The sequence below is a fragment of the Dioscorea cayenensis genome, chromosome 12 (assembly GCF_009730915.1).
Source record: "Dioscorea cayenensis subsp. rotundata cultivar TDr96_F1 chromosome 12, TDr96_F1_v2_PseudoChromosome.rev07_lg8_w22 25.fasta, whole genome shotgun sequence".
NCBI lineage: Eukaryota > Viridiplantae > Streptophyta > Magnoliopsida > Dioscoreales > Dioscoreaceae > Dioscorea > Dioscorea cayenensis.
The window spans coordinates 18880808-18893098 of record NC_052482.1 but is presented as its reverse complement, the minus strand read 5'-3'; the positions used below and the strand labels follow the sequence as shown (position 1 = coordinate 18893098).

At 34.4% G+C, this 12291-nt stretch overlaps 2 protein-coding genes and 2 non-coding genes across 4 annotated transcripts; all 4 read right to left on the bottom strand.

The window, feature by feature from the left end:
• Positions 1 to 3028: 3028 nt before the first annotated feature.
• Positions 3029 to 6122, bottom strand: LOC120273989 (40S ribosomal protein S26-3-like). Its single transcript, XM_039280737.1, has 5 exons — positions 6018 to 6122; positions 5834 to 5926; positions 5652 to 5736; positions 5439 to 5569; positions 3029 to 3353 (listed from the first exon to the last, which is right to left on the bottom strand). Exons 1-5 carry the CDS (start codon positions 6018 to 6020, stop codon positions 3285 to 3287), a joined length of 381 nt encoding a protein of 126 aa, XP_039136671.1. The 5' UTR covers positions 6021 to 6122; the 3' UTR covers positions 3029 to 3284.
• On the bottom strand, positions 3658 to 3762 carry LOC120274369. Its single transcript, XR_005540893.1, has one exon. It is a non-coding gene; the product is annotated as a small nucleolar RNA snoR99 (small nucleolar RNA).
• LOC120274368 lies at positions 4327 to 4431 on the bottom strand. The gene has a single exon (XR_005540892.1). It is a non-coding gene; the product is annotated as a small nucleolar RNA snoR99 (small nucleolar RNA).
• A 615-nt stretch (positions 6123 to 6737) lies between the features above and the next one.
• On the bottom strand, positions 6738 to 10755 carry LOC120273965 (transcription factor RF2b-like). The gene is given in 5 exon segments (XM_039280714.1): positions 6738 to 7398; positions 7400 to 7449; positions 8183 to 8267; positions 8556 to 8688; positions 10133 to 10755. Coding segments are annotated over 5 exon segments (1101 nt in total). The 5' UTR covers positions 10654 to 10755; the 3' UTR covers positions 6738 to 7086.
• Between the last annotated feature and the right edge of the window lie 1536 nt (positions 10756 to 12291).

Below are 12291 nucleotides of genomic sequence, written 5' to 3'. Positions count from 1 at the left end.
GATGTTGATCCCATGGTTGATCTACACACTTTTTTAAATTTACTATCTACGAACATATATATAGATGACTGGCCCTCATATATATATATATATATATATATACAACACTAGTTAAAAAAAAAATTGTACCAAAATAATCTTTTGAAAAACCTTAAATTAGTTTAAAAAAAATATATATATATATATATATAAACAGGGAATGGCAGAAGGAGAAAAATAGAGTGGGCCAAAAGAGTGCAGCTATTTCATGTGCATGCTCTGCATGCATTAAGGCAAAACACTGCATCCAGGCCCGCACGTGTCGGACCTATCAAGGGGCTCAGTCACACGTGCTACCTCTGCACCCATGTCCTCACTCCTATCCCTAGAAATCAACAGTTTCATTTTCAATCTTATTCACTTCAGTTAATTAAATAATTGTACCATAAATTTATATTTTTCTTTTTTTACTATGATGTTTCAGCATTAATGGATTTTTTTAAAAAATATTAATTAATTATTTTAATTAAAAAGAGGTCTTCTCATTTTCTCAGGTGTACATTAGAGTTTTTGATTAGTTGAATCAAATTGATTCTTTGGTTCATGGGTTTCCAAATGGATTAAGACTATATATTAGTCAAATCACTAATTTTTTTATTTTTTTCTAACAATATTTAATCATTGATGAAGAAGAACACCACCAAAGAAATCAAGAACATATACATTAATGCCATTTGGATTAATCAAAGCTAAATTAAAAGCATAGTGAATATATATTTATAATTAAAGTATTCATGCCGGTTGTTTCCCCATTCACATTGACATTATGAGGATTAACGATCTAAAAAAGCATCTGTAATCCCACTTAAATTTTTATTTAGTTGTAATAAATACACTTTGGTGTGTATAATCAAATGCTATATTTCTCCAAAATTTAATTAATGATTTTTTTATAAAAATAGATAAACTACTACTATATTAAAAAGTTAATTAATTAATAAATTTCGGACACTCTCTTCCATCTAAATTTACAATATATAGAAATTAATGAGACATCTTAATTGCTCAACCTCATATATAAAATTTACAATTAAATAAAAATCAAATACAATGAGATATCTCAATTAAATAATAATCAACCAAAACTATTCTTATTTAATTAACAAATTTGTTGACCAAATTTGAAGACTCTATACAGATCTAAATAGTGCAAATGAAGTCTAGATTCATAAGAATTACTACAGACAACTCAAAATGGCTCCACCGTCCTATGATTTCCATTAAATGCTTCACTTGCCTACATACCTCCATAAAAGCATCTAACTTCTTATCCTTCAACTGTTTATTTTATTTTATTTTATTTTATTTTTTAAATAACCACTCCTCCCTAGTAATCAGTTAAAAATGACATATATTAAGATGCATATATGATATGATATATATATATATATATACATGAAGGACGGCTATAGAGAAATGGGCATGATGCCACACATGCAATGGTCCAAAACACCAACAATATAAACCAAAATTTAATGAAAATCAATGATGTGATCTTGAACCTCATTGTGCCCATTGTCAAGTGTGCTCTTCCTTTCTAAATTCTAAGTCAAACCATTACCAAGTTATCCTTTAATATATATATATATATATATATATATAGAAACTACTTATCTAACTTGATACTTCCTCTGTTTTTCTTCTCTTTTTGGTCTTGTGATAATGGGAGTAGTTGAAAGAGAGAAAAAGTTGATAGCAGTTGTTGTGATGGTTATGCTGATAAGTTGTTCAAGATTGAGTGGTGTTAGTGGCAGAGCTCTGAGAAGGAGTGTTTATCCATTAATGGATGAAAAGAAGGTTTCTGATCAGAGGTTTGGGCCATTGCTACTGAGCTTCTTTCCAAGAGGAGGTATACCACCTTCAGGTCCTAGTAGAGGAACTGATCAGTTTGATGATTAGAATTTAATGGATTTCTCTTCTTCTTCTTCTTCTTCTTCTTCTTCTTCTTCTTCATATTTAATTGTTTTTCTTTTGTTTGATCCTTTTTTTACATACAAATACACATGGAATTATATATATATATATATATATATTATGTATATAGAGGAGAAGGAGGAGGAGATGCTCCTATTTGCAATTTGTTTTCTTTTTGGAAGATTGAAATTTTAAGAAATGAATGAGTTCTGTTAAGTGTTGTTGGATTGTTTTTGCTTTTTGCTAAAATAATGTCTTACTGGTTTTGGTGCTGAAGAGAAAGTGAATTAGAACAAAGTTAGTTGATTGGTCTTTTTCTGTTCAACTGAGAGGTCTTATTTATACATTATTCAAACAAATTATAAACAAATATTATATTCTTATATTAAAAAGAAAGGGCGGGGAGTGAGATAGAGAGTGTGTATTTATTTTAATACCAGTATCAATTGGTATAATTAATTATCTGACTCAGCAAAACCAGCATTTTGAAACACCTTTGATTTTATTTTTTAAACCAAAAAATTAAAAATTGAAGAATAACAAACCTCTAAATAATATAACATTCTTAAGGATTTTGGGTATTTTTTTTTCATCATAAACCCAAGCCTGAACCAGATCTTGAACCAATTGGCGGTAAAAACAGATGAATAAAGAACCAGAAAAAGAAATAAAAAAACCAGAAAAATACATGATATAGGCTACTAAAACCAAGGAAAACAAAACACAAGAGAATAACACATCTAAAAATCAATTAACAATAAGAATAACTAAAAGACCCTTAGGAGCCTTGTTTCAACACATTAATTTTATTTTCATCTTATCAGTTATGATGCTAATTATTTTTTGAAGACACGTTTTCAAAAAATTACTCATGGTAGTTTAAATGAAAAAAAAATAAAAAATTACCCCATAGAAGAATCACTGATTTAGTTTGTATACCTTCACAAAATAACCACCAACAAATCTCTTTGGTGTTCTTTCAATCCAACCATATGCATACATTACTTTCATCAGACAATCATAAGTGTATTGAGGAGTGGAATGGGAGACTCTACAGTGCAGTAGCCAAACAACAAGAAAGCAACCTAAAAGTCTGTATAGAACAAAATTAACAATAGGATCAAAGTCTACAGCTAGGTAAACAAAACATGGATGCAAAGAAAATAACCACAAGGCCCATAGCATAGCAGTTGCAATTTGAAAGAACACATATAAAAAATGATAAATCCACTAATTACTTGATTATTCAAAACATAATAAAATTCTCTGAAGCTAACAAAACACTATCTGGATTTCCGCCCAATAGTTGTTGGTCACCTCTTGTTGTAACACTAAGTGCGGGCAGGTGGAGGAGCACCACCAGCGGGACGAGCACCTACCCCTGGCCTTGCAGTGTCATCCTACAAATAAAAGATGCAAAACAAACATAAGAAATTGTTTTTTAAATTACCTACTTGTTTCAGGAAGCAAGAACTAGTAAGTGCAAGTTATGTCAAGGATTGGAATAAACTCGAAAACAGTATGATGAGTTACAAAAAATAGGTAGCGTGAAATAAAAGAACCCAACAAAAGAAATGATGGAGCTTGTTAGGACTTCTAGGAAACACTGATGTAATCAAAGACAATGATAAACCGAGTTTTTTTGGCAGATGATAAGAATAGATTGCTAATCTACTCAATTCATACTAGCAGTTGATGGCAGTAAAATGTTCCATCCTAACATGATCAGCTAAATATGGATGCAAATAGCTGACAAAGTGAAACAGATGCAAATTACATGTTAGGGACCTGTTCATCCCAAGATGGCACAGATAAATAGCCAATGGGGCAGACGTGTGGTCCCCATTATACCACAATCAGTTTTTTTTTTAGTAAACCCTGACCACAGGACAAGTCAGCTAGACAAAGAACAGTTTGATAGGTGTTAACTTGTGTAATATATTGAATTCTGCAAATGAATTAGACTACTCAAACACTGAATAGGTCAGTGGTTGAAATACAAAGGGAAAATAACATCACAACAAAACAATAATCATCTATACTATCAAATATAGCTTGATGAAGATTGCGAGTTTTTAGGGATTGCTATACACTAGAAAACAAGCAAATTAAATTTCTGCGGAAATGGTGATATAAAGTACTGATACAAAAATCATGTGATAATGAGCCATTCATAGATAGAACACGATAGAAATATTAGCTTATTAGGACGAATATATTCAACAAGGATAATTATATAATGAAGCTTCAATTGGAGACAAAGGTTGATTGCCTTAAAAAATGGTATAATTACACAGTTACAAAAGTAGGTCATGGCAAAAATAAAAAGGCAACAGAATGCTAATGAATTCATATCAACAGCCAAATCACATTAAATGTTCCATCCTAAAATGATCAGCCAAATATAGATATAGATAGCTGACAAAGTGAAACAGATGGTTATCACATGTTAGGGACCTGTTCATCCCAAGATGGCACCAAACAGAAAAGGCCAATGGGGCAGACGTATGGTCCCAGTTATAACACAATAGGTTCTTCGCATATAACCAGACTAAGCAACAACTCGATGAAACAGGAATGGTTTGGTATTTCATTACTGCAATGCTCTGTGCTTGTACAGAAAAGATTCTTCATGATAGAGCATGCAATAGTAAGTATCATCCTTACTGAACAGCTAAATTATAGAACAAATAGAGTTGTTGCAAACAGCAGTTGGTAAAAGATACCAGTTCAAATCAAATCACAAATTAAAGAACATAAATTCACTACAGAAATCAAAACAAACGAAAGATTGATGGAGCAACATTTCACCTAGCAATATGGCACCCTATAAATATCATCGGTAACTAGAAAGATGCACAAGGAAACACAGAATCACGAGACATCTGGTGTAAAACATTACAGGAGATTTGATATCTTCAATTATACCCTACTTATAGATGCAAAGTTAATTTCAAATTTACATAAAGGACAGACATGTCCATGCAATCCAAAGATGGAAAATGAAAGAATAGGAATTTATGTACACACGCAGGAATCCAATGGCCACAGTGAAGAAAGCCATCAAGTAAATAAAAAAAATCCTGCATTGTGCCCACATTGCATATAAATTTATGCTTCCGTTGACACATTCATTACAAGAATTCGAATGAATGCAACGCCTATCAAAAGCAACTGTAGCCTGACAACAAATACCAAAGCAAATGCTAAAATTTTTTGATAAAATCATTTTTTTCAAAATATGAAATTTTCTAAATCCAAATCATTCTTAGACAAGACAATAGATACCAAAGAGGATAAGGATCATTCTTTTCTCATAATTCAGTCATCAATCAAACAGTAAACTAACATAAGATACGCAACAACCATAAAATACGTCTAGATAGCTATGCAGGTAAGATGAATCAATCCAAAAGGCGAACAATAAACTAATTGCTACATGGACATAATTCAAAGAGTGGAAAAACACATTAGTTAACACATACCCTGCGCCTGAAGCGCTGCGGAGGCTCACGATTCCTCCTGTCGGTGCGGGAGCGAACCCTGACAACATGAGAGTGGATCGCGCAAGACACACAATACTGCATCTTGGCATACAGCTTTGGAAGGGTATAACCTAGAGAACCAAAATAATCCATCAACAAAAGAATCCAAAATAGAAAAAGAAAACATCCATCCTCTTCATCCTAAGATAATACCATCATAAACACAGGCCTCCTGCACATCCCTCACAGCAGCTTGCTCGACGATGTTCCTCACAAGGAACCTCTTGATGGCCTTATCCTTCATTTATAAATTGAACCAAAATCAAAGATCTAGGGTTTCTTTTTCCCACAAAACAAAAAGATCTAAACTTTTAAATCAAGCATTGACGACAAACCTTAGGGCAGCACTTGCCGCAGTTGGAGCAGCGGATGAAGTTGACGTGGCCACGGCCGTGCTTGTTGCGGCCACCATTGCGGCGCTTGAAGGTCTGCAAGTAAGAAGAAAACAAGGCGATCACACATCAGTAAGGGCAAACAAATAGGCAAAGAGGAAGAACAACTAGGGTTTGGGAGCTTCACCATGGCGGCGAGATCCGAAGCCGAAACCCTAACACCACTCTCTCTGGGTTGCTAGGGTTTGAGACGGCTGATGATGCGGGCGGGTGAGGAGGGCACTCGTTTATATAGCTAGGGTTTGGGTCAGGCCTTAAACGGATCGGATCTTATAGGGTGGAACACGACCCGACCCGTTATGATATCCATTATTAGTCTTTTTTTTTTTAACATTGTACTGTTTTTTAATTTAATTAAGTTAATCAGGGTTGTTTTAGAACCATATATGATCCAAAAATAAATAAATCAAGTGTTTTCTTTTAAATATATGACATGATTTCTAGAATTAACACCATGATCATGTTTTTGGGAAAAAGAAAACTTACTATAAGCTCTAAAATACAAGTTGGTTAAGTCCATGGGAAAATACATGAGTTTTTTTTTTTTTAATATTGATTCGTAATTCATACTAATAATAATTTCAATAAATAAAATAAAAAGATAATATTATAACAAAATACAACTATATAAATTTTGAAGTTAAAAAAATTGTAACCACCCGAGTCAACGGGTTAAAACAAATTTAGCCAATTTTGACCCGATTTGACAAGATTAAACGAGCTAAAAACTAACCCAGCCCAGTTTAAGCTCCGAGTCACCGAGCGGTCGGACTGCCCGGCCGGTCTGGGTTTGGGTTTAATAACTAAGCTTGCGTAACAAATAAAATAGGGCAACAATGAGATAAAATTCAAGCATCTAAAGGTTTTAAATATTAGAATACAGCTCTCAATTCTCATACAGTCATACCATTTCATTATCAATGTTAACAACACCCCAAAAAGTTAAAAAAAAAACTTATTGAAGGGAAACATACATGGGCTTAACAAGAGATAAAAATACAACAACAACAACACAGGGGACCATTACAAGAAGGTGAGGAGGAAGAAGAAGGTAGAACACAATCCTAGGAACAAACAATTGGATGATAGAACAAATAGAATAAAAAATCAAGCAACTAAGAAAGAGGCAAAGCTTGAAGTTGTCAGGCTATGAACAAAGAAATCAAATAAATACGTTATTTCACGCGGAGGCCTAGTCAGAAGGTGCTGCTGCTTTCACTCGCAGAAATTGAAGAACTCTCTGATTTAATAGCAAGTGGTCCCTTACTTATTTCGAGTCCCTGTAGTCTTCCGAGGTGGTCTTGCTGCATCACGTCGGAGAGGGCGTGAGCGTGGCTGAGCATATGGTGATTGGACATTGAGGACTGCAGCTGGCTGAAACTGGAGTGAAATGGCATGCCGCGATGGGTGCCTGCTTGCTGATGCTGCTGGAGTGTGAAGAATGATTGGTTGAATGACATACTTTGCAGGCCATGATTATAGTTTTCACCTGAGTTTGATATTTCACCCAGTCGCGATTTTAAGTCTCTCAACTTCCTGTTTTAGTGCCTCGTTTAATGCTGCAAAGGGATGATTATGAAGGTCATCAGAATATTTGACGACATCGCTTAGCAACAAGGTCAGGTATCTTAGCATGCCAGAGAAAATAGAGTATAATGATTTAGAGGAACAGACAGAAACATATGTATCTTAGTTCATTGCACTCCCAATCACGAGGTATTATTTATGATTTAATAAAATATAGACCAGACAAAGTGATTCAATATTACATAGTTGTTTCATATAATCGGTCTTCTCTATTTAAACTACACATGCTCAACCAATAGGGAAGGAGAAAAAAATAGAAGATTGAATACAAGAAAAGATTCTTGACACCACATTAAACCACTCAGAAAAACAGTTCAGGCTAACCGAAAAATACAGAATGTAGATGGATTGGACAAACACAATTCCTAGTTCTTATCTTAAACTATAGAGAGCACCAATGTGAAAGAGAAGCAATGAGATGATATCGACTATAGTCAGGAACCTAATATGCTAACCATGACTTGTAAGAAATAAGCTCAATGCACATTATCTGCATGACCAATGAAATATTTCCTGCAGGAAATATAATACTGTAAAATTCACTATAATCATGAAAGCAATATAGTCTTAACAACCATAAAAACAAAATCATGCACTTCCACAGGAGCCTCATATCAACATAGAGCTGGAACAATAGCATAAATGATGGCAACAGAACAGTCATCTTAATTCCAGTTTCTTTGACCACTTAAAAACAATACTTACCATCACGAAGCTGAGCCTGTTGCTCCATCGCTTGTAACCGGATTCGTAGTTCAGCATTTTCTGAGGTTAATCCTGTTGTATCTCTCTGAAAAATGAATTGTATCAAAAACAAGAAATTACTCAGGTTTTATGTTATTCTTGCAATGAGTTTAACAAAGGAGCAAGTCATAGATGCTTCTCCAGTGACAATTGTTTGACTAAGTTAAGAAATAACATCAACTATTCTCTGTCTTAGCAGTTTTTATTTATTTATTTATTTATTAATGATAAACTAGCACTACAAGCCAAGACATCCTGTTAAGCCTATCATGGTAAGTCAAGTACCTGACTGATATCGGAGTCCTTTTTTCATGAGAAACTGAAAGAACCAAACCTGGAATAAAGTGAGCTGAGCAGAGAGAGTTGTTGCTTCAGTTTGAAGGGTCTGGACTTTTCTCTCCAGTTCCGATATGTAGCGTGCCTTTCTTTCCTTGGAACGAGCAGCAGATAAACGGTTGGCCAGAATCCTACATACAGTAAAATTAAAGTATGATATCCAAGAAGCGAAGGGTGATGTGCATTCCCAGCAGTTACAGATAAACAAATGCAAAAGGTCACAATAACATAAAAGAAACACTGAGACTGTGAACAGTATAACAAAATGTACATAGACAGTGTGAGAATAAGATTTTAAAGACACCTAATACAATGAAGAAACAGTGGCTATAATAGTTGCATATAGATCTTGTTTCAGATCTTGTCAGGGAATTTTATAAAACACAAGTGCAGAAGGAACATAGAGACGGTAATGATGTGGATAGGGTCATTCTAATGATGGCAGCGCTAGATTTGAGTTAGTTGAACTGACCCATCAGGATAGAGGAAGAAGCTGCAATAATGAAACTTAAAATCACAAAGGTGGGTCCTCGATTGAATAACGTACGGCTGTCATCCATCTCCAAAAATTGGAAAGCATGCAAACCATTAGCACCAGAGAAGGCACTGGTCAAAACTACCTCGGATCATGTACACGAAGGATTAACAATTGTTTCAATGGACTCACAGGATTAATAATTAATTCAATGGTTTGAAGCAACAAAGGCCTATTTGGTAGTCCAAGGAACTCTTAGCAAATGAGTAGATGACAGAAATGGGAAGGTATCAAGGAGAAGGATTTATTGGAATGACCAGAAATTGAATGGTTAGAGCTAATATGCCCAGTTGGAGTAAAACAAGTCCTAGCTATGCACAATGAAAAGAAAGAAAACAAGCTCTTCCAACATAAGATGCATTTCTGGTTAAGGGGCAGGAAATAGGACAATTATATGAGAACCAGAAGCAAAACCGAAGAAAGAGAAAGCCAGGTGTTAACGAGCCCTCTGAGTAAAAGAAGGGGATGCTAACCTACACTTTTCCTTTGAATTGCCAATGGTAGAAGAAGAGTTAGCACAACACGCTTGCAAAACTAAACGGCATAGACATCACTTTTTTGCAAACAAAATGACATCTGCCAACATGTTATAGATTACTGCAAAAAGCCGTTTGGTACAAGAGAATGAAATATGACATTGACAGCTGACCAAAATAAACTATACTCAAAGGCGTTAACTTGAAGAAGAATTTCCTGAAGTAAAAGAGCTGAAAGGCTCCTGAGCTAGATCCCTGACCATTTATCTTCCACAAGGTGTTCTGAGAAATATCTGAAGATAATTTACGGTACATACTTGAAGACCAAGATATTCACCACGCCGGTCTCACGTCAATAGATAAATCAACAACGGCTTCAATCAAATCATTTAGATTGCAAAACAGTTGACAGTTAAACAACATTCTTCAAAATTTAGCTACTAACAGTTGGACACACCAAGTTCAGACACAAAAAAAATTGAGGGAAATTTGAAATCCAACTAATTAGTCAACATATACTTCAAAAAGTCGAAATTTTGAAAAATTAAACAAGCAAAAACAAACCTTTTAGCCCGCTTTGGGTCAATAGCAGCAAGCTCAGCAAGCTGATCAGGAGTCATGGCCTTCTTGGCCTCCATGACTTCTCCAAACATCCCATCCCCCTTCACAGCCCCAGCCGATGCCAAAGAAACCCCATCCACCGAACTACTATGCCGGTGCTTAGGTCTGACAGGCACCACACCACCAGCATTCCCATTTCTCCTCTCCTCCACTCCACCCGAGCTCTCCGGCGTCGGATCCCCACAGATCCCTCCCTCCGACCCGGATCCACTCCCTTCCAGCTTACACCCAATCTTCTCAATATCCATAAACGTGCAGAAAAGATCATCCTCCGACCCGATCTCCTCAAAACTCCCCCCTGGATCACCTGCAGCTCCAAGGTCCAGCTCATCGGTGAATCTGAAGGCCATCTCGGATCTAGCACGTCGGTGGTGCGGCCCTCGCATCCCAACCCCATTGGGTGGTGGCGGGAGTTGGGGATCATCCACAGTGCGGTTGGAGGGATCACCATTAGTGGATTGCATCTCAAAAGCTTGAGCTTTGGGCAAGGGTTTGACGATGAGAGGAGAGAGAGAGAGAGAGAGATCTAGAACGCGGGTAAGAGAGGAGGAGAAGAAGGAGAAGGATGCGGTGTGGATCTTAAACAATGGGGGACATTTATGGAGTTTGCTTGGAATCTTTCATTGTGGGCACGTGGCATGCCAATTAGGACTTCTGCTTCCCTTGAAACGGATATCAATGAGAAACGTGAAACGCAATAGGGGAAACGTGTAATGGATTATAATAATATTTTATTTATTTTTTATTTTTTCTCATCACTTTTTTCCAAATAGCTCCAGTGTGCAGTAGTTATATTCATGTCCAAACTAAAAAAATGGGTTCGAAGTGCAATTGAGAGGATATGTGGGTTAAAATATTACTCTCTTTGTTCTTTTTTATCTGTCACAAATTTATGTTTTTTTTATCTGTCATTTTCTAACATCAATAGTATTTATTATTTTTCTTTCCAAAATTATCCTTAATACTCTATTTCAACTCTCTAGTTGAAATTAAATATGAAAAACAAAATGTGAAGATATATATTATGAGTGATTTTAGAAAAAATAACTAATTTTTTATAAAATTTTGTGAAATGATTAAATTTTTTTGTATGTGAGATTCGGTTAACTACGATAGATAAAAAGAAATGGAGAGAGTAACTTCTCACTTGTGCGCACCCTCACATGACTACCCTATAGTCGTCAAATATATGTATATATATATATATATATATATTGGTGTATTAACGACCTTCGAGTTATAGTGGCTTAAAAGACTCCCATGCCATACAATCTTAGAGTGGAGAAAAACGTACACTACCTCCCACAGGAAACCCATCCAAACTTGGTAAATAAAAATTTTGGTCTAGAACAGTATATAAACAATACTGTTATATTACCATTTTAGTATTACTATATTAATTTAATGCAGAGATTCGATCATGCGTGTTGTCCATGCACTGATTTATAACAACCATTAAGATAACCGGTGGTTATTCATCCAATATATGTGTGTGTATATATTACTTTAGATGCTAATATGATAAAATATTATGTTAAATATTTTTTTTTTAATTTTGAGCTTGGTAGAAAAAATTTATATAAATTGATCGAAGTTTAATTTAATTAATGCTAATAAAGTTTGAATATTTTAATATTAAAAATTTATTGTTAAAATTATGATTAATATTTATTAATTATTGATGAACATTTTAAAATGAATTATTAAATATATATGTTTAAAAACAAAATGATTTGATAGAAGACTTTTTGGTTGTAGAAATAGTCCTTATCCCCAACCAAACATAGAGCTAGTAAATTATGTGGGGTTCTACATCAATTATTAAAATGACCAAAACGAATAAATATGTTCATTCTGGAAATTAAAATATTATAAATAAAATATAAATTTGTGAGATATAAACATAAGATTATTTTGGGTTTTTTTTCATATATATATATATATAATTAAAAATTTTTGTCGTTTATTCTTTTATATGGTTTTGTTTTGTTCCTATATTTTATTAAAATTGAAATGTTATCATGTATTATTATTATTATTACTATTACTATTATTAGTATTATCATTTGGTCATGTCCATCAAGGAGCACCGCATTTGATTA

Bases quoted from the DNA above. Each gene is read 5' to 3' on its own strand.
- LOC120273989 (XM_039280737.1), bottom strand. The intron at 5,737-5,833 runs GTTTGTCGTCAA...TTATAAATGAAG, and splicing joins GCGGCAAGTGCTGCCCTAAG to GATAAGGCCATCAAGAGGTT. The intron at 3,354-5,438 runs GTATGTGTTAAC...TTTTATTTGTAG, and splicing joins CGCAGCGCTTCAGGCGCAGG to GATGACACTGCAAGGCCAGG.